This window comes from Zootoca vivipara, chromosome 6 (assembly GCF_963506605.1).
Source record: "Zootoca vivipara chromosome 6, rZooViv1.1, whole genome shotgun sequence".
Taxonomy (NCBI): Eukaryota; Metazoa; Chordata; class Lepidosauria; order Squamata; family Lacertidae; genus Zootoca; species Zootoca vivipara.
This window is the reverse complement of record NC_083281.1, coordinates 36,985,498-37,006,627: the sequence shown is the minus strand read 5'-3', so window position 1 is coordinate 37,006,627 and position 21,130 is coordinate 36,985,498. Positions and strand designations below refer to the sequence as shown.

The window sequence follows — 21,130 nt, the reverse complement described above, 5'->3', positions numbered from 1 at the left end:
ACCCTAAAGGCAGAACAAAGTGTGTGCAGTCTATTCTATCCTATTAGTGCTTTTTAATGTTTTACATCATAGTAGCAGCATATTGGGACCCAGGTGGCGCTGTGGGCTAAACCACTGAGCCAAGGGCTTGCTGATCAGAAGGTTGGCAGTTCGCATCCCTGTGACGGGGTGAGCTCCCGTTGCTTGGTCCTAGCTCCTGCCAACCTTGCAGTTCGAAAGCACATCAAAATGCAAGTAGATAAATAGGAACCGCTACAGCGGGAAGGTAAACAGCGTTTCCATTTGCTGCTCTGGTTTGCCAGAAGCGGCTTTGTCATGCTGGCCACATGACCTGGAAGCTATACGCCGGCTCCCTCGGCCAATAATGCGAGATGAGCGCGCAACCCCAGAGTCGGTCACGACTGGACCTAATGGTCAGGGGTCCCTTTACCTAGCAGCATATTATCAGTTGACTCTAGAAATGTACGCCAGAAGTTGGGCTTATACAAATGATTTTAATATTTGATATACTAATTCAGTTTAGCATTATGATATTTTATGGTTGACGTGGGGTTTCAAAGGTAGCACCTACCACTTACCATGCCTAACCAGCCAGTTTTAACTATGGCTTCCAGTAATCTGCGTAATTTGTCTGAGTGGTTTTCCTCTTTGAGCCTCCTGGTTTGAATGCATTTGTTCAGCTCTGTATTATTCTTGATGTAAATGTACCTGAGCTAAAGTAGTATAGGGGCTTATTCATAGAGCTATGAATTAACAAGTCTCCAGATCAGATTTTTTTACTTTTTGCTTTGACCTCATCAGATGACATTAGACAAGCCACTTGCTTCTGCATTTTGAAGAAAATATTTGGTTACCTTATTGGGTGGTTGTAAAGATAATGCATTTGAAGCATTCAGATTACTATATAAAGAACACTCTACAGTGGTGCCTCGCTTAACGAATGCCCTGCTTAATGAAATTTCCGCTTAACGAAAGGATTTTTCGAGCGGAGGTTGCCTCGCTAGACGAATTCATTTTACGAAAAATTTGTCTAGCGAATCGCGGTTTCCCATAGGAATGCATTGAAATTCAATTAATGCGTTCCTATGGGCAAAAAAAATTCAAAAAAATTCAATGCATTCCTATGGGATTCGCTAGACGAATTTTTCATTATAGGAAAAGACCCGTGAAACGAATTAAATTCGTCTAGCGAGGCACCACTGTATATCGATTTGTATGGTGTTAATATTTATTCTTTCAGTGGATTCAACATTTTCTTCTCAGCCCATGCTTCTGAATTAAGGGCACATTAATGTTTATTTCAGATTGAACAGGAAAAATTGGCTTCCATGAAGAAACAAGATGAAGACAAGGATAAGAGAGACAAGGAAGATAAAGAAAATAGAGAAAAGAGGGAGCGATCCCGAAGTCCTAGAAGGTATTACTTAAATGTGTGTGTTGTTTTTTTCCAAATGACATGGAAAATATGTGTGTGCTGAAGCTGTAGTAGAGCAGCTCTATTAGTTAAATTTTCTTGGGAATGTATCTTTTAGTTTATGAAGACTAAATGGTCCGGCTAAAGCATTTTATCTTTCCCAGTTGACAGTGCTACAAGGTGTGCATTTGAAGCTACATGTGTGTCCATGGCCCATGTATCATCTATGCAAACTCCCAATATTAAGCTGAGATCTTCAGGATCTTTTTGCTAAAGCTATAACATGTGCATTTGTTACTAATATATGTTTACCCTCAACCTTGCGTTCACCAGAAGCTCACACACAAGAAGAATAAAAAAAGATTGGTTTATTGCGTGAAATGAAAGTGACAGAGTATATAAATGCTGTTTCAGACAGCAAAGTTAAAATATAAGCAAGTAGCAAGAGTGAAAGGGATAATTGGATTGGAGATTAATATATTTTTTTAATTCCACAAGAAACTTAAATATAAATTGACTTTGTCCTAGGCGCAAATCAAGGTCTCCTTCCCCTAGAAGACGCTCATCCCCTATCAGGAAAGAGAGAAAACACAGCCATTCCCGATCCCCACACCATAAAACAAAGAGTCGTAGTGTTACTCCTGCACCAGAAAAGAAAGAAGAGACCCCTGAGCCAGAACCTTCAATCAAAATAAAAGAAACATTGATTCAGGAGGCCACATCTACTAGGTATATCTACTTGTTCCTTTCTAGTTTTGTTCTCATATTACTCTGAATAGTCAATGTCATATGGAGTAGTGAATATAATTCAGAAAGCTGTAATTCTACACCAATTTTATATAGTTATTTGTTTATCATTCTGGCTTGCTTTCATTACTTTTTGAATACATGTTGGACATAGCCTGACAATACAGTACTACAGAAATGTGAAAATGTAAGATTGAACATAGAAATGGAGGGTGCCAGGAACTTTGCCTGAGGCATAATCTACGAATCGGGAGTTGGTGCTTTTGACATGCAAGTGCATTAAACAAATCTCTTCATAGAACACTGGATATACGGTTTTGGTTCAGAGTTCTTAGCTAGCGAAAAGGGTGCCATGTGTCTGTTAGGTGTTGCAGATTGCACCCTTGAGTTATGTAAAGTTTTTTTCTCCAAATGTAATCTGGTTTAATCTTCAAAATGTATTTCAACAGTGATATTTTGAAAGTTCCCAAAATCGAGCCTGTGCCAGATATCAAGGAGCCATCTCCAGAAAGAATTTCAAAAAAGGAAAGGGAGAAAGAAAAGGAGAAGAATCGTCAAAGGACTCCTTCCCGATCCAAGTCAAGGTCAAAGTCTCGCTCACGGTCTGCATCTCATTCAAGACCAAGAAGGCGTCATAGATCACGATCCAGGTTAGAGGGTTGAAAGGTGTTTTTGCCCTTCTGAGCAGCATGTGTTCTTCCTAAGTCACATCTGCCTCATCCAGTTTGGATGAAAAAATAGTAAAGCATTCCTCCTCATTATCCTATTTTCATTTCTTAGAGTTTGGACCATTCCATGTTGTTTCTTCATGTGTGTGGTCATGGGAACAGCCTGTGATCACACCATGTCAAAACAGCCCCCACTCTTGTAAATATGAATTAGGACTTAATAGTTATCCATGTGGGGCCAGTGCAGGACATAGAGAGCAACTGCTTTGCTGCTTACACACAAACTGGTCTCCTTCAGCTGTAGATTTGTCTTCTGTTGCCTGTGTACTGAGACTTTCCAGGGCATGCTGGGTACTTCCAGAGGAAGACATTTTGACTGACATAGATGCGGAGAGCTCCTGCTCCTTTACTGCACCAAATACTACTTTAACCTTAGGAATAGTAAACTGTTATATATTGTTGCATCAGTACAGCAGTACCATCTCAGTAGAATGCTTAGCTTTGAGGAAGGATCCTTTCTCACCATTAAGCATTCAGGTATCTGTTGTCAGCTTTCCTGCAGCAACAAAGCAATAGGGGTGCTGCTTCCAGAGAGGTAAATGGCAGTGCGTGGCCAGGTAATTACACAGGTGTTTACAATCTTCCTGTTAACACTGTCTGAGACAGAAGGCCAGTCTTGCCCCAAGTTTTATAGCGGCAATATACTATGCAAGTGTGCCTCCACTAATAAGGAACTCCCTTCAGTTGGAGAGTTGGCAAAGCTTTGGCCTTGTAAATCAATAAATTTAGTATCTGAATTTTCATGAATTGATAGGTCTTACTCACCAAGAAGGCGGCCTAGCCCAAGACGACGCCCATCTCCTCGGAGAAGAACCCCGCCGAGACGCATTCCACCTCCACCCAGGCACAGAAGGAGTAGATCTCCTGTGAGACGGTAAGAGTCTCTAATTTAGAAACAAGAGTCACCTGTATTTAAGGGATGTAGCAGTACTAATATTTTAGTGGTTTCAGTTCATTTCCCCCCTTCAACCTAGGGAGATGAGAGTCAGAAACAGTCTCCTGTTTGGTCTGAAACTGGTCATGAAATACTTTCCTCTTTGTGTTCAGGACGAAAGATAAACAGAGGAATAAGAGACTTGAATAAGAGACTGTTTTGTCTACATCCTGACTTCCTCACTAGGAAGAAATAAATAAATAAATTACCATTAAAGTTGCATTAAGGGAAACTGAACGCTGTCATTTGTACATTTCTCCATGGCCTGTCTTTTTAAATATTATATCGAGTGCTCAGCATAGGTTGACACAACAACAACAATGATAATAATAATTATTTGTACCTCACCCTCCCTGGCCGGAGCCGGGCTCAGGGCAGCTGACATCATAAAACTTAACACAGTATACAAAGAAAATAAGAACATAAAACAGGCAATCAATTAATTAAAATACATTTAAAATTAGTTCAGAGCAAATTAAAATCTGGACAGATGGCAGTCCACGGGTAAAATTGAGAGTGGTTAATATTTTCCAGGGCCAACTGTTACCACTAGTCTTATAAAGCACCTGTGAGCGGGCTAGGAGGCCTCTTTAATGCTTGTTCTTATACAGAAAGAAAAGAATCAGACTGAACCCTGGCCAAAGGCCTGGCGGAACAGCTCCATCTTGCAGGCCCTGCGGAAAGATGTCAAATCCTGCAGGGGCCTGGTCTCTTGTGAGAGTGCGCTCCACCAGGCCAGGGTTTCCTAGAAAGTGTATTTGTTTCTGAACTATTTTTGAGACTGTACTTTCAAAGAGTCAGTGTAGGGGTTGTCAGCTGTAAAAGCAAAATGTTTTAGGATTCAAATAGGACAGATGTCTTTACTTTTATACCATTTCTTGATAAGGTTGACCTTCCTAAGAAGCCTTTGCTTTCCATGGGCTGTACATAAACATCCTAAAACATGGGGGAGCTTGTTTCACAGTAACTTGTCCACCATTTTTCTTTCACGGAATTCTGTGCATTTGCAGAGGATTCTGGGACATGTTTTAGGGCACATAATTTATGTTGGGCACTGACCAGACCTGTTGGACCTCTGTCACCCACTGCATGAATAGTAGGTACACCTGACAATGTACATTTCAGGGAAGTTGTTTACAGTCATACCTCGGGTTGCAATCACCGCAGGTTGTGCGTTTTTGGGTTACGGACGCACCGAACCCGGATGTACCAAATCGCGTCACACGCGTGCGCAGACACAAACTTTGATTATATATATTTTCCAATTCACACAGTCTGACGTTGCAATATCACTTGCTTTGTAAATATTCAAAACGGCTCGACCGGAGAGAGGTGTGTTAAGTAAATAATAAAAACACAATTATAGAGTTTCAACCTCCCTCTTTCTGTTCCATCGCATACCTTCTTAATCTGATGAAAACATTTCTCAGTGTCTTTTGTTTTCTCAGTGGCTGTAGTTTGCAATATAAATCTCCTTCTTTGTCTGGAGCATGTCCACAACTCATATCTAATTTCTCTCTTAAGTCATGGAGCCCAAATCACTCGTAGAATCAGTGTCCGGGAGATCCAGGCTCCCACGGGGGCTTTCCATCCAGTGCCCCCAGCCTTTTCCGAAGTCGAAGCTTGTGGTGAGACTGCATCTTCCCGTACACCCCCCCCCCCCCGGAAGACTTCGGGAGGCTGCTACTCCCATCACAGCCTCGTAAATTTCCCTGTGGGTGTCGGACAGATGGAATTTTTTGCCATCTTCTACAGCGCTTGGGCAGAAGTCTACAGAATGCCGTTTGAAAGCATTGCTCCTAAAGAATTAATATACACTCACTTCATTGCTATTCTTTTCATAGGATGCCATTATGTTGCGAAAGGTTATGTGCACAGACAAACTGACATTTGAATATTGCTTTGCAAATTTTGTGACTGGATACTGAGCGCTTGGACTTTAGAAAAGCTTTTGAAAATTTAACACAAGCGTAGTTATTTAGCTTTGTGATATCACTTCCAAAGACTAAATTGCTCAAGGTAGGGTTTCTTTTTTTCAGGTTCTCGGGAATTCTGCAGCCAAAGGTGGAGTCAGCAGGTACATGATAGCAACAGAACTGACCACAAATTGTGCCGCAGAATTCTAGAGGCCCTACTTTAAAGTGTAATCTGAAAGAAATTTGACTGATATAACTCTCAATACTGATGGTTTTTCCAAACATGAAAACTCAACAATTTTTAATCCCCTTGCATTGGGCTTTTTGAGACAAGTTTCTTAAATGAGAGAGTCCATTTAATTCAGTCCTTTAAACAGAATACTTCTAGACCATCCAACTCCTAAACCATTTGAAACCTTTCCCATCACTAACTACTAAGTTAGGTCTGCTGGATGTGTTAAATTTAAAGTGCTATTCAACTGTTCTTGGAAATATCGCAGTAGAAGCTAGTAAGAACAATCAGGACAATGCAGATTGGTTACAGTATCTTATTATGATTAGTCAGAGAATACTTGATGTCAACTTGAATTTTGCAGGAGGAGAAGATCGTCAGCATCTTTGTCAGGAAGTAGTTCCTCCTCCTCCTCTTCACGTTCCCGATCTCCACCAAAGAAACCACCTAAGAGAGTTGTCTCCAGCCCTCCTCGTAAGACACGTAGACTGTCACCTTCAGCAAGTCCTCCTAGGCGAAGGCACCGCCCCTCCCCACCCCTAACTCCACCCCCAAAGCCCCGCCGATCTCCGACACCTCAGCAATCGAACCGTGCAAGAAAAGGCCGAGGCTCAGTTTCTCCCAGTAGAACCTCAGGTACAGAGAAGTAAATTAACACTTTTACAACCGTTCTAATTGTGTGTATGGGGCTTCGTATAGCTTTTTAGTAGCTAATGAGTGGAGTGACTTGGACGCCTGCCTGTCTAAAGTGGAAAGGTTGTGGGGAGAGAGATAATAATACTAAAATTTTAGGGGGCCAACTGTGTTTTATTCTGCAGCCCAAAACCAGTTCCTCAGGTTAGACGGCCAGACAAGGCAGGCAGTAAACATCATGTATTGCTGGCCAGGTACACCTGTAAGTTAATCACAATACAATGGCCACACGTGTAGCTCAAAAGAGAGCTGGAGTAGATACCATGGTAGACAAGTACATGTAGGTTTTGTTGCTGTAAGGACTACTTGACATGCACACCAGTAGCAGCCAATAGCGTTATTTCACATGACATCGCTTCTGGGCTCTTAGATCTAAGGAAAACACTTCTTTGGAATATGTCCTTTTGATTGGGCAGCTTACCTGCTTGAGTGGGTTGAGCACAGGAATCAACCTCAGTTGCTTCCTTTGGAGAATTGAGTACAGTGGAAGTTTGGTGGCAGGCTAGCAGCGTTTAGTAACTGTTTCAAAGGCTAAGTAGCAGTTAGCTTGTACTATACCACACTTACGTTTAAAAATGCCACCATTAGAAGATTTTAAACATTAGAAGATTTTAAAATACAATCATTGTATATTAGCCTATAATGGTGGTGGCCACAGATGTAAGTTGTGATTTCAAATCACAGTGGATTTCAAATTGCAGCACAGTGGATGTGGTTGGAGCATTTTATACATTCTCCCTCACTCTGATTCTGTTTACAGGGAGCACTAATGAAGATTTATCTGACAAGTTTTGGGGCTTGCTTTTTAATTCGAGTTTCTTACCTGTCCTGTCCTAGGGGCTTGGGACTGTTCACAGTTTTATCTCATTTCATCCTTGCAGCAACTCCTATGCGGTAGTTTAGGCTGAAAGATAGTGACTTTCCTAGAGTTGAATCTGGATCTGCACTAGAATGGTGTGTTTTTTTGGGGGGGTTGGAATCACATGCTTTGTGAAGGCTTCTAGGGCACTTAACACTACAGTATAAGTTACAATATACATATACCCAATATTTCCCTGGCTCTTCCTCAGAATTCTGTTTGTTTCTTTTCAGCACCCAAACGTAAAAGTATTGAAAAAAGGGAATCTCCCTCACCAGCACCGAAACCTAGAAAAGTAGAATTGTCAGAATCGGGTGAGTTCCTCAATTTATGTCTGTACACTTTTAATACTGAGTTATTTTGAGATTCTGTGATATTGGAAGTGGTTTGTGTTATTTTGGTGCATTAGGTGCCCAGTGTGTACCTTTTTATGTGAAGATGCTTCATTAAAACAAGGCCAACCATTTAAGAACACTCTAAAATGTAGCAAAAATAACCAAAAGAGTGAAAAAGCAGCAGCAGTTCAAACGTAATCATCTCTAGACTCTTTTGCCATCCAAAGCACTGTAAAAGAACCATGTCTTAAGAAAGAGCCCTGAGATTGTGCTCTGTGAATATGAAATGTATTCCATATTGTTACTGTTAACAGAGGGAGAGCTATAGCTCTGTGGTAGAGCACCTGCCTTGCATGAGAAAAGTCCCAGGTTCAGTTGCTGGCATCCCTAGGTAGTGAGACAATGGAGAGCCACTGCCGGTCAGTGTAGATAGTGCTGATGGACCAATGGTCTGACATAGTATAAAAACACTTCCTATGAAACACACTTGTAAATATAATATTTCAATGTCTTTTTCTTCTAATTTGCACACTTTTCAGAAGAAGACAAAGGTGGTAAAATGGCAGCTGCAGATTCTGTGCAACAAAGACGGCAGTATAGAAGGCAGAACCAGCAGTCTTCATCTGGTACGGTATTTTATAGTTTTGCAGACTGAATCCTTGTAATGTATACTTGGAAATAAGCCCCATCTTGTTTATTGGGGCCTCTTCCCAAGTAAGTGTACAAAAAAATAATAATGTCCTAATATGAGTTGCTATAAATGGCTTCTATTGCAAACCTATAATTTGGCTAAGTCACTTTGATTTCTTTATGTGGACTGTTCTGGTTCTATCCAGTATTTCAGCTGTGGGGAACCTTTTCTGACCAGTGGGCCAGAACTTTATCTCCCCACTTGTGGCATGCCCAGTTTGATAGGTGGGGCTGCCTACCTGTCAATCACCTGATGCCATAGTAACATCAGGTGATGCTGTGCTTTATAGCCCCAATTGTCAGGACTTCAAAAATTCCAAACAGCTAGAGAAGGGCTTTCAGACAACCCTGAATGTTCTGAGCTTCAAAAAGTAGTGCTGGGAGGGAAACTGCTTTCCCCTCTCTGAGCAAGGCTCACTACCACCCACCCAACTGAAGGAAAGGAAAAACTGGAAGCTCACTTTGAAATCCTAATTGTCCCTTTGAAGCCCCACCCTTACCTGCTGCACACCTGATGTCATATATAATGTCAGGTGCTGTGTGGTTGGCCATGGCTTCCTCAAAAGAGAGGCTGGCAGGCCAAATTCGGCCTGCAGGCTGACTGTCCCCCAGCCCTTTAATATTTGTTACCAAACTCATGCATTTTGAAATTAGTGGCAGCCTTCATAGACACTGTTTAAGAGGCTGGCTTTCAACCCTATGAACTTTTGCTCTGTAGGGCATTGCAGTTATTAGGGGTAGGGGTGAGGTGCAATTTTCTATTGCTGAGAAAAGGCCCCTGCTAGAATAGAGAGTGGCATCTGTGGGTAAGATAGCTAAGTACACAAAATTCACAGATGTAGGACTGCAGCGGTAGTGAACCTGTGGCCCTCCAGAAACCATATTTACTCTAGTCTAATGCACCATCAAATCTAATGCGCACCTCAGTTTTCAGAACATTGAAACAAAAAAAAAGTATTTGCTCGCAAATGTAAATGTGCCATTGAATCTAATGTGCACCTTAATTTTCACAACACAATTTGGCCAGAAAAGGTGAGCATTAGATTCGAGTAAATACAGTATTACTGCACTCAAATTCCCAGCAACCTCTGGAGGGCCATAGGTGCCCCCACTCCTGTACCTCAGGCATATTATTTCTTAAATCATTGGTTCTTAAAAAATGTGAGGTGCACCTTCCTAGAGAGTTGTAGGTGCTTTCCTAGAGAGTTGTAGGTGCTTTGTTGGAGCTGGTATAAGGTATTTGATGTTTGCCTTTAATGGCTCAAAAGAGTGCCTTATCCCCTTCTGTGACATGTTGAGTATTAGTAGGGCATTTTTTTTGGTCCCTTGGAGATCTATCAGCTATAGGCACAGTTTAGATGCAGCAATATCATAGTAATACACTGATTTATTAGTTTGAGCGCTATGACATATGCTCCCCCCACCTCCTCTCGCACAGCATATAACTGGGTTTCCCAGTTCAGATGAAGGCTTTCATTTGAAGCACAAAGGGAGTGCATTGCTTCAGTGCTCATTTTAGAACTAATGAACCATGGTTGGTTAGAATGAGATTGTTGCATCTTAACCAGATGACAGTGTTTCCCTCTCTGCTTGCATTGATCGTGGGTATGGCCCTATATTGAAATTATATTGAAATAATTTAATCTTTTCCTTCTTTCACATCCTTAAAAAACTGTTGACTCACTGCCCTTGGGAGCTAATGTCACCTGGTTGCTTATAGTAGGCTGTATGTGTGAACTGAATGGAAACGGAGAAGCCTGCTAGAAACAGCATATAATATTTATAGCTTAGATTACTTCTGGTTCCTAATATCTCTTAACATGCCAGTTTTAGAAGGAGTCATGTGGGTGGAGATGGGAATCTATGCAGAGAGGATGTTTGAAAATAGAATCCATAAGATTATTATTTTTCAAACTCTTTAATCAGCCACAGATACTTAATTGCACAAATTGATTTGTAAAGCTGCTATTCATTATTCTATAGAAGTTTGCTGCATTTTTTAAATTATTATTCTTAAGGGGTCCATTCACAGAGTGTGATTTCCTTTTAAACTGGTTATTGAAAAAGTTTTGAAAGAAACATTAGTGGAATTTAGCTGCTTTTTATAGAGTCATTAAAATATCATTCATTCTATAGTTATTATTGTGTTGCATTTTAGAAACAAGAATCTTTCATTTTCTTACAGATTCTGGTTCATCGTCATCTTCTGAAGAAGAACGGCCAAAAAAGTCAAACGTAAAGAATGGTGAAGTGGGTAGACGCCGGCGACACTCGCATTCCCGTAGCCCTTCTCCATCTCCACGAAAGTGGCAAAAAGATTCTTCCCCTCGGTAACTTCCTTTGTTTTATACTGGCGTTTACTTCTAGCGGTCGATGTGCCATTGTTTTCTGAGCACCTTATTGTATCATTTGGGGATGTTTGACTTCTCAATTTTTTTCCCTCCCCTCCACTGCTGTCAGGATGCAGATGGGAAAGAGGTGGCAGTTGCCAATTGATAAAAGGTCAGTTAGCAGGTTAATCTGCTAATTAGGATTAAGTTTTAAAGGGCTTTTAGAAAGGTTGCATTATTATTATTATTATTATTATTATTATTATTATTATTATTAACAACTTCAAATTTATAACACACTGTTCTAGAAAGGAGCCCAGTGTGGCTTCCATTAATCAAATAAAAACAATTCAAAGCAGCACTGTAACATATTGCAGGCAGTACTTATTGCATATTTAACATAGCCCCACCATGTAAAAAATAAAGTGGGGGGATGCTATGCCTGTGGGAAGTAGAGGAGGGAGCGGGTGCACCTTAGTCTTTCCTAAGTCTGCTTTGATCACCTCTGCCACAAATTCAGTTATGAATGAAACGAAAAATAGAATAAAGTTACGAAAATGGGATAATAAAACAAGATGACAGTCTAGCCATGCACATTTGGTGTTTTCCAAATAGATATTCAGAAGTAGTTAAAATAGGGTTTGTTTAATTTATTTAAAATAGAGGTTACTGCCTCACGGAAAGCAGCAGTGTATGATGTTATTAAAAAGGTTACATTCAGGAGGTTTTTTTAAACATTTGTTTATGATAGACTGTAATACTGAAAGTGGATTGTTTCTGTTTTGATTACATCAGCTTCTGCATTGTTATAAACTTCTAGTTACAAAAGAAACCCCAATTCATCACAACATACTGTACTTGTATTTGAGGATTATTTGTGTACAATTTTATTTAATTTTTTGTTTTGCTTCACTTTGCTCTAATTACAGACACCCCAAGTCTCTTAGAAAGCTATCTAATTTTTTTTCATGAAACGTAGGTACTTTGGGATGTTGTACGTATGTGGTGATCAGAGGATCCTAGTTTGTGGAGGGAAAAAAGCAGAAAGTTTTTTTGTGTTTTTTTGTTTTTTAAAAGGAAAGTGGCACAGGTGACTTGCAAGTGAATTCTCTGTCACTTCCACCATATGTCTTTGAAGGGAAAGTGCAGGCCAATATAACATTAAATTTATATGCATATTGAAACTGAGCTGAGCTAAAATCTTGGAGAAGCCTGTTTAAATGCACTTCAGTTCTCACCTAAACAGGCTTCTTGTTGCTTCTGTACTGGAAGGGAATAATTTAATTTGAAGGTCTGTCACTGTTTTGCCAGTGCAGTTTTGCTGCTTGAGGGAATTGCATTGGTGTTGGCATACTAGCATGTTGCTTTTCATACATACACTGCTGTCGTGCGCAACACAACAGGATTATATTGTAAATTAAATTAATCATAGTTGGAGGAAAGAGGGCCTGATAGTAGCAGAACATATTGTCTATGTACCACCTTACAGCAACATTGAAAATGTGTCCCCAAAGACACACAAATTTGCTAGCCTGTCTGCTCAAAAATGGCTATGCTAATTGTTAGTTGATCCTCTTTTCTTTTCTTTTAAAAAAACTTGCCTGGTGATCCCAGGAGACTAGGCATGTGGCTTTGTTCAAGCCCTGTCCTCTGCTTGCTGGCTACCGCTAATATGAGCCTAATGGTCGAGTTGCAACAATTGTTAAAGGGATTATAGCTGAAGGGCAGGATGATGTTGCCTTGGCCAGTAGTAAGCTACTTTGTGCATAGGCTGTTGTGCATACGCTTCTTTCTCCAGGATCTGCCTTGAGCCTTTTTCCTCTCTCCTTCCTTTAGTAGGAGGAGGCGCAGTCCATCGCCACTGCCTACAAGAAGACGACGCTCTCCTTCCCCTGCCCCTCCTCCAAGACGGCGTAGGTCACCTTCATTACCACGCCGAAGGTAATACTTGCTACTTACCTTATGAAACACACATCTCTATAAAAAGTGTGCTGTTAACTTAGAAATGGCCTTTCATCGACATTTGATACAGGCATCAATATTAATTATTTTGAAATTAGCAATGAAACTATTGATGCTTCTTAAGGTATTTATATATTTACTTTAGCTTAAACTTTTAAAGTGTCAATGGTTTCAATAACGTTTATAAAAGATTAAAACAATAAATACAGCCGAAACAGCCCACAAATATGATCAAAATTAAAGGTTAGAGATTGCATCCAATGGTATCTGTTTGTGAATGGAACAGTGGTTTACAAAGATTATTTCAATAGGCATGTTTAAATTTTAAAAAGATATCAGTAATGAAAATATTATAGAACATTAGAAAAATTGTATAAATAGCAAGTGGTATTGCTTTCTAATTATGCAGTGGCATTTACAGGCAATTATAGCAAAGTAAAACTGTGTGCACATATCTATTATTATTTGGAAACACCTTAATGTACCCCTTAAATAATTTTGCATATTTGTTTCTAAGGTCTCCATCACCACCACCTCGCCGGCACTCTCCCACACCCAGAAGATATTCTCCTCCAATACAAAGAAGATACTCTCCTTCACCCCCTCCAAAGAGAAGGACGGCTTCTCCTCCTCCCAAACGAAGGGCATCCCCTTCTCCGCAGCCTAAGCTTAGAGTCTCCCGTTCTCCACCACCAAAACAAAGAAGTTCTCCACCCCCAAAGAGACGCTCGCCATCAATATCCTCCAAGCACAGGAAAGGATCTCCGCCCAGCAGGTCCAACCGTGAAGCCCGTTCCCCTCTGCAGAACAAACGGCATTCTCCTTCGCCACAGCCTAGGCCTTCCCGTCCTTCTGCAAGTCCCCCGCTGCTGCGCCGGGGACCTTCATCTTCTCCCCAGCGAAGGCATTCTCCATCACCAAGCACTAGGCCCATCAGAAGAGTCTCGAGAACCCCAGAGCCGAAAAAGTCTAAGAAGTAAGTAATTAATTGGCAGCCAAAGGGCTGCTTTTGATATTTGAAAAGCAGTTTGGATAGGCCACTAAGGAATGTCTGAGAATATTACCAACCCTGAGGTGTATTGTGTAATTTCCCTACTAAATACCAACTTGTTTGATAGGACTTAGACATGAAATTTCACGACAGAACACTGGAGAGACCCATTGAAATTAATGGACTTAAGTTGGTCATGTCCGTTAATTTGAGTGGATCTTTTCGGACTGACTCCTGTTGGATACAGTGCATTTCTATCATCTGTTCCATTGGTGGTTACCTGTATATTCCCGCGTATAAGACTACTTTTTAACCCAGGAAAATCTTCTCAAAAGTCGGGGGTCGTCTTATATGCCAGGTCGTATTTCTTATACGGCGAGTATACCCCAAACTATTTTTTGACTGGAAAAGTTGGGGGTCGTCTTATACACCCAGTTGTCTTATACGCCAAAAGATACTGTATTTATTTGTAACAAAATCTTAAAAGAATATAAATTATTAAAGGATACTACAGTCTACTGTAGCATACTTGATTCCAGTCAGATATTAAAATATGGTTGGGAATATGTTGGTTTCTGACCATACCTTGGTGACAAAAAAATTGGGAGGAAATCCAAGAACCTCTGGTATAAGAGCAAATAACAAAACGAATAATTAGAGCAATGGAGTAAATTAAACATACTGGAATTTTTAAAAAATAGAAATGTAAACTTGGAGGTTATTTAAAGGGCACATAAAAGTTTGACTATTGATAGTTTTAAAAAATAAATCTATTAAATTTTAACCAACATAAGATTCAGCTGTCAAAATCATAAAGTTTTGATTTAAGAGTAACCCTCTGGGAAATACCATGATTTATTATTTACATATATGTATCATTTCAATATTTTTTAAAAATCTTACTAACCATACAAATGTCGAAAGGGACCGCTGTACATGAGATAAAAATGTACAAATTGGTTGTGACCTTAAAATTCAAATGAATTGTTTTAGAGCTGTAATAAACATAAAAAAGATATTTCATTTGGAAAGCCATGAAAGGATATATCTTGGAAAAATGGAAAGGGTTCTTGAAGTTTCAGTTGCAGGATAAAGTCTGTACTTAGAGAACATTTAAAGTAAACTTTTGTATTTGCATATTCAATTGAAGTGCATCATTCTTAGCATGGAAATCAAGATTTATTTATTTTTTACCTCTTTTCCTAAGGGTTTCCACACCAAGTCCACATTCTGTGAGAAGGGGATCTTCATCCAGGTCTGTTTCAGGATCTCCTGAGCCACCTCCCAAGAAGCATCCAGTGCCTCCATCTCCTGCTCGATCTCGATCACCTTCTGCTCACTGGTCGCCACCAGCACCTGCAAAGAAGGCTAAAAGTCCTACACCAAGTCCATCACCAGTAAGGGTGTGTATCTTCCAGTGCAACTGTGATGGCCACCTCTCGATTCATGCATTCATTCATGATTCATCAACTGTCCTCTTACGCTGACAGAAGCAATGTTTGCTGGGTGTAATGCAGCTGTGAATCTCTACCAAACTAGACTTGACAGTTACTTTATTACTGGATTCCTACTGCTTTAATTTCAAATGTGAAAGCTTGTATTTTTGCCAAGATACAGGCAAGTGATCATTGTCAGGGAGTTGTCTAGGCATGTATTGCTTTGCAGTGTATGTTCAAATTCACATTATTTAAAACATTTATATGCCACCTTTCCATAAATAGAGCAAAGCAAACACTCACAAAACAATTTGCTTAACATTACAGAATTCTGATCAGGAAGGGGGTGGCAAGAAGAAGAAGAAAAAGAAGGATAAGAAGCATAAAAAGGATAAAAAGCACAAGAAGCATAAGAAGCATAAGAAAGAGAAGGCTGCAGTTGCTGCTGCAATGACTGTTTTTACCACATCTGCACAGGAAGACCAGGAGAAAAATATGGAGCCCCAAAAGGTGAATATTTGTTCAAAACATTTATAAACCACTTTTCTATATTCCATGTGGTGGGTTGGAAACTGACTGACATGGGTCAAATATTAAGGGTCCAGGAATCAGATTACAAACTATTATAGAATGGCACACAAAGCTTGCATTCTTCCTTGTACAGTTCAAGAATACCTTTGCTTGAATATACCCACGAGCTGTGTACTCCAGGCATTTCCAGGCTGTGATCTTGCATGGGATCAGCTTTTTGCCAAATTTGGCATCCTAAGAACCTTTGTCTTAAGGAGGCATAGTTCTGGCCTGTGTGAGGCTCTTACATGGAAAAGGGCCAGCAACTGAAGAGACCAAGGCTGGGGATTGAGCTGCTGTTCTCAGGCTTCCTTTCACTACTGTCCATCTACTCTCTCTGCCTGTTGTCAGTATTGAAACATGCCGATATAAAACATAAGTTCATATATAAAACATAAGAAGGAAGCTGTGGTGAGAGAACCTGGAAAGGAGGAACCTATGATCTTCCCAGCAGGCAAGCATAGCTGCTGTCCCAGGGAAGGAGATGGCATGTTTCCATACTAGCCAGTACAGAATGGAGGGAGGTTGTTTGGCGCCCTTGCTTAGAGGCACATCAGAATGCAGGCAAGGCCTAGTAATACACCGTGGGGCTCTGTACCATGTGAATAAGAATGAAGCCCTGCTTGTTTGACCTTTGTAAAGCAGAGGTGGCGAGCCTGTGACCTTCAAGATGTTGTGGAACTCTTGCTCTCATCTGTCCTGCTCAACATAGCCAATTGTCAGGGATTTGGGGAATTGTAGCCCTACAGCATCTGGTAGGTCAGAGGTCCTCCATCCCTGTTTTAAAGGCAATATGCAAAAAAAGATGGTGTTTCACCAAAATCTGCTAAAGTGTGATACTTATTAATACTCCTCTCCATTATATATATATAACTTCAGTGTCTCAAACTAGAATTCCGAATGTTGATAGTGTTAGTCTAAAAACCTAGGATTTTTGCCGTTTGTATCATGCAAGTTTCTGCTCTTTGGCCAAATCTAATTCAGGCTCATATTCTGTGACTATAGAAGTAATTGCTGACTTTCCATTGCGTTAAGGAGACTGAGAGTGAAGCAGAAGATAACCTGGATGACTTGGAAAAGCATCTGCGTGAGAAGGCTCTGAGGTCAATGAGGAAGGCGCAAGCGTCTCCACCATCTTAGGCTGAAGCAGCATTTGATATAATGTACATTTTGTTTGGTTTGTACTCAGACTTCAATTTCAAATTGCTAAAATGTGTTTGAGCTTTAGACTTTAACATTGGTTGTAATAATTGCTAGGTTGAAGTTCATGTTTAAAAAAAGGCATGGATCTTCATTACAAAAAAGCATTCACGGTGTACTAGTGACCTCCTTCAACAGTTGACATGGTTTCACTAGAATTTTCTTCTGCAGTAAGAAATTCTCTCCCTCCCCTCCCTTCAAGGGTTATAAAACGAAGCTTACAGATCCCACAGTTCCTCTAAAATGCCGTTGTACAAATGCTTATGGAGTTTCTAATCTGATTTCTTGCCCTAGGCCATTTGTGGTCTGTTCAGTTATCAAAGAAATTGCATAGAAACACTTGCAAATTCTCAGATTTCTCTGTTTGCCTGTATTGTCTATGCTTAAAACCGGGATTAGTATTTGAGGACGGTATCTAAATGGTAACCAGCTGCTCTTGCCAGTGGGTTTTATAATGATGTTTATCTGGAATGCTGGAATTTAATTTGTTGTTTTTTCTCTTTCCCGCCCCCTCCCTCTTTGTTTTCTTTTTAAATTAGTTTCCATAATCGGCAATCTCAGCAGAGTTTGGCATACAGTTTTGTTCTGTGAAATGTTGTTGTTGCCCCATTCATAGGTTTTTTTGTTTTTGTTTTTTTTGTTTTTGGTCTTGTTGCGGTCCTTTGGAATAGTGTGAAACTTTCAGAGCTGTGATCTCTGAAAGCCTGAAGGGCCTGAACTTTGGATATTGTCATGTTCTCACTGGTTTTTTTGTTTTGTTTTTTTAAAGACTAAAGCTATTATAAAGCTTGTGGATTAAACAAAATAAATTTCTAAATTTAAAGGATCTTGGTGATTTATGTATGTAATTTCTCCCCACTCAAAATTCAAGTAAACAAATTTGCTTATTTTGCAGAAAAGTGTGTGATTCTAATCTTGTTCACTGAGCTAAAAACTTTCCCGAGGGTCCTAAAGTGCAGGGATGGGGAACCTGTGGCGCTCCAAATGTTGCTGCACTCCCAACTCCCGTCAGACACAGCCAGCAGAGCCTGCTGCCAGGAATGATAGGGGAAATCTCTGGAGGGCCCAGCACCATTTTGCCTTCGTACAATGGAGCCTTTTGCAAATGCTGCCTCTGGTCTAGAGCACTAGAGTTCCCATGAGTGTGGGTATTGCCCCTCTAACAGAGGGACGCCTTCAGAGGCATACCATTTTCCATGAGCAGAATTTCCTCTATCCAGTGGGCAGTTCCTCTTCACAACAATCACAGCTAGAAACATGCCACTGTTATAAAATTCACAGGCAGGAAGAGCTCTTGAAGGGAATTCATTCAGGCTCTTCCCCCACCCCATCACTTCTCTACGGTATTACCATAGCTCTGCCATTTTCTTTTCATTAAAACTCATCCTTGTTTCTACTATCATTTATTATGCTGCCTGGGTAAAGAGGCTTCAAATTAGCATTAAACATTGATCTAGGAGAGTGGGGAGCCAGGCGTTCTGGCTTTCTTCTTCTAAGCCATGCTCAAACCTGGAGATCATTGCACAGAGCCACTTGGCAGTCCTTTCTTCACCACCACCTCTTTTTCTGGCTGTGCTACACTTTGATCGCTAGTATACCAGTTCCATTCACATCCGGAAAGGTATAGATGAAAATTGAGAGCTGGCATGTGCGCAGGCTCGTTCACTTTCTTACATCTATAATGATTAACAACATATTAAAATGTCATGATTGCAGAGTTTCTATGAGATTCACTTACCAGGCATACTACAACTCACTTTTGTTTTAATGAGGAGAAAGATGGTTTGGGTGCTGGACTACAACCTGGGACACCAGAGTTTGAATCCCTACTCCTCCGTGAAGTACACTGGGTAACCTTGGGTCAGTCACTGCCTCTCAGCCTAACCTACTCACAGGGTTGTTGTAGGGATTAAATGGGGAGGAAGAAAAGTGTGTATGCCACCTTGAGCTTGGAGGAAAGGCAGGATATAAATGTAATAAAAGCAAACCAAGCAGTAATGAACAGGATAAATAACTGGAAGAGTGTGAGGACCATGGGGGTTTTGTACTCATGCAGTACTTAAATATTGGGTATTCACACATACCCCATCTTCAGAACCCAGGTCCAGGTATGTAACCACTTGGTTATAAGAGCTTCATGTAAACGACGACAGTATATTTAAAAACCGCTCACCAGCTGGATCCCCGACACTTAAAAAGTCAATGCTTCCCAAATACGTCTTTGCTCAGACTTGACATGGTACTAATAAATGATAGGCCCAACAGACTGGCTCATGTTGCAGGGTGTGATGTTTTGTGTTTTTTCTTGCTTTTGTGGTGGGACCTGGCATGTTCCAAGGACTATTTTGCACCAGCATCTTTAAACTGATGGTGTCTGGCAGGCCATTTGCTGCAAGTTCTTCATTTGTCTGGCTTGCAGTGCCAGCTGAAGACCACTAGAGGGCAAGATGGACCAAGCAGCAAGTTTGAGAAGATAAATGCCTTCCATATGTAAATAATTTAAAGTTTAATATCATTAGCATCTCTAAACAGTGTACATAAAAAACCATAGAGAATAAAACAATAAAAAGATCAAGTATGAAACAACATGAATCCAAGCTCTTGCCTGAAAATACCTGCTGAAATAAGAAGTCCTTGTCATGTACGCGAAGTTCAGCAAGGAGGATGCCTGTCTAATCTTGACTGGAAGGGAGTTCCACAAGATTGGGCTTACAACACTGAATGCACAGCATCTGGTATATAAAACAAGCTTCCAAATAAGTTCCACTCGGAGTAGACCCATTTAAATTACTGGATTTAAGTTACTATGACTAAAGTTGGCCACAATCTAGCACAGGCACCCCCAAACTGTGGCCCTCCAGATGTTTTGGCCTACAACTCCCATGATCCCTAGCTAACAGGACCAGTGGTCAGGGAAGATGGGAATTGTAGTCCAAAACATCTGGAGGGCCAAAGTTTGGGGATGCCTGATCTAGCAACTTGTATAATGTATATTGAATTGCAATCAGAAAACAGCAGTTAGCAATGCAATTCCAGAAATCAATTGAAAAACAACAAAAGACATTCATAAAGCAGTGATCCATAAAGGAAACGTCAGTAGCCACAACAAATGCACACATGAGATCTGTGCCTCAACACTAAGGACATTCCACAAGGTGAGTAGTACAATGGGAAATTCTCCTCATCACAGCCTGTCACACCTCAAGAGCTGGAGAATCTGGGCCAAGGCCTTGAGTGATGAACAGCATGTGGAGAGGAACACATGCAGGAAAGCAGGCCCATGCAGGGGGGGGGGGGAGGCAGCCGTGTACACTTGCCCCTGGCCTCAGAAGGCTAAGTTGGCTCGGGAGGCCTGCTAGGGACTGACAGCTTTTTTGTTTTGAGTTGTATTTTATTCTAACAAGCGACTCGGCTACATTAGTAAAGAAACAATTATTTGAATGCACTATAAACATGCAATGCCAGATGGCGCTTTTGTAAACAACCACAAGGCACCGTACAAAAATGGCAGCCAGCACGCACAAATAATCCATAAATATTGGTTGGTAAAAACAAAACCCTCATTTCAAAGGCCTGTCTAAGTAATAGGTTTTTTTTGGAGATGTCTAAATGAAGGCCAGGAGGACACTTTACTGGCAGGGAGTTCCACAGGGTAGGACCTGCCACCTTAAAGGCGTGGTCCCTATTAAAGACTGACTGAAACTGGGGCATATGGGGAATCCCAAGAAGTGCTCCGTCAGAATACCACAATGATCAAGGTGGAACATAAGGAATCAGAGGGTCCTTAAGGTATTTTTGGGCCCAAGTGTTTTGGTTCCTTTGTGAATTAACCTTAGAATATTGAACCTGGTCCAGAAGCAACTTGGCAACCAGTGCAGCTCTCAGCATCTTAATGGATATCGTTGGCTGTTAGTGTCATAAGAAAAGCTGCTCTCTGAGTTATATGGGCCTTAATAGTCAGTTGCCTACCATCATGAACTTCCAGGCACAAATCAAAAGATTTTATTCTACGTTTTCTCGCTCATTTTTGTAGCCAAAAAGTGACTTTAAGCTCTGTTTCTCTCCTGAATATTAGGGCATTGTAGATTCAACA

At 40.7% G+C, this 21,130-nt stretch overlaps 1 protein-coding gene across 9 annotated transcripts in view; it reads left to right on the top strand.

Moving 5' to 3' along the window:
• Nucleotides 1-17,863, top strand: part of SRRM1 (serine and arginine repetitive matrix 1) — a 27,712-nt gene extending 9,849 nt beyond the window's left edge. For 5 of the 9 annotated variants that reach the window (XM_035118182.2, XM_060275804.1, XM_060275802.1 and 2 more), the window contains 14 exons: nucleotides 1,305-1,417; nucleotides 1,943-2,143; nucleotides 2,611-2,811; nucleotides 3,644-3,763; nucleotides 6,336-6,607; nucleotides 7,757-7,837; nucleotides 8,398-8,484; nucleotides 10,734-10,878; nucleotides 11,009-11,050; nucleotides 12,715-12,819; nucleotides 13,358-13,816; nucleotides 15,039-15,234; nucleotides 15,595-15,777; nucleotides 16,873-17,863. In XM_035118182.2, the coding sequence (XP_034974073.1) occupies nucleotides 1,305-1,417; nucleotides 1,943-2,143; nucleotides 2,611-2,811; nucleotides 3,644-3,763; nucleotides 6,336-6,607; nucleotides 7,757-7,837; nucleotides 8,398-8,484; nucleotides 10,734-10,878; nucleotides 11,009-11,050; nucleotides 12,715-12,819; nucleotides 13,358-13,816; nucleotides 15,039-15,234; nucleotides 15,595-15,777; nucleotides 16,873-16,977 (2,310 nt within the window). In that variant the 3' untranslated portion in view covers nucleotides 16,978-17,863. Of the gene's footprint in view, nucleotides 1-1,304; nucleotides 1,418-1,942; nucleotides 2,144-2,610; nucleotides 2,812-3,643; nucleotides 3,764-6,335; nucleotides 6,608-7,756; nucleotides 7,838-8,397; nucleotides 8,485-10,733; nucleotides 10,879-11,008; nucleotides 11,051-12,714; nucleotides 12,820-13,357; nucleotides 13,817-15,038; nucleotides 15,235-15,594; nucleotides 15,778-16,842 lie in introns of all 9 variants that reach the window. The other 4 variants (XM_035118185.2, XM_035118186.2, XM_035118184.2 and 1 more) reach the window with 4 other exon arrangements.
• The last annotated feature ends 3,267 nt before the right edge of the window (nucleotides 17,864-21,130 follow it).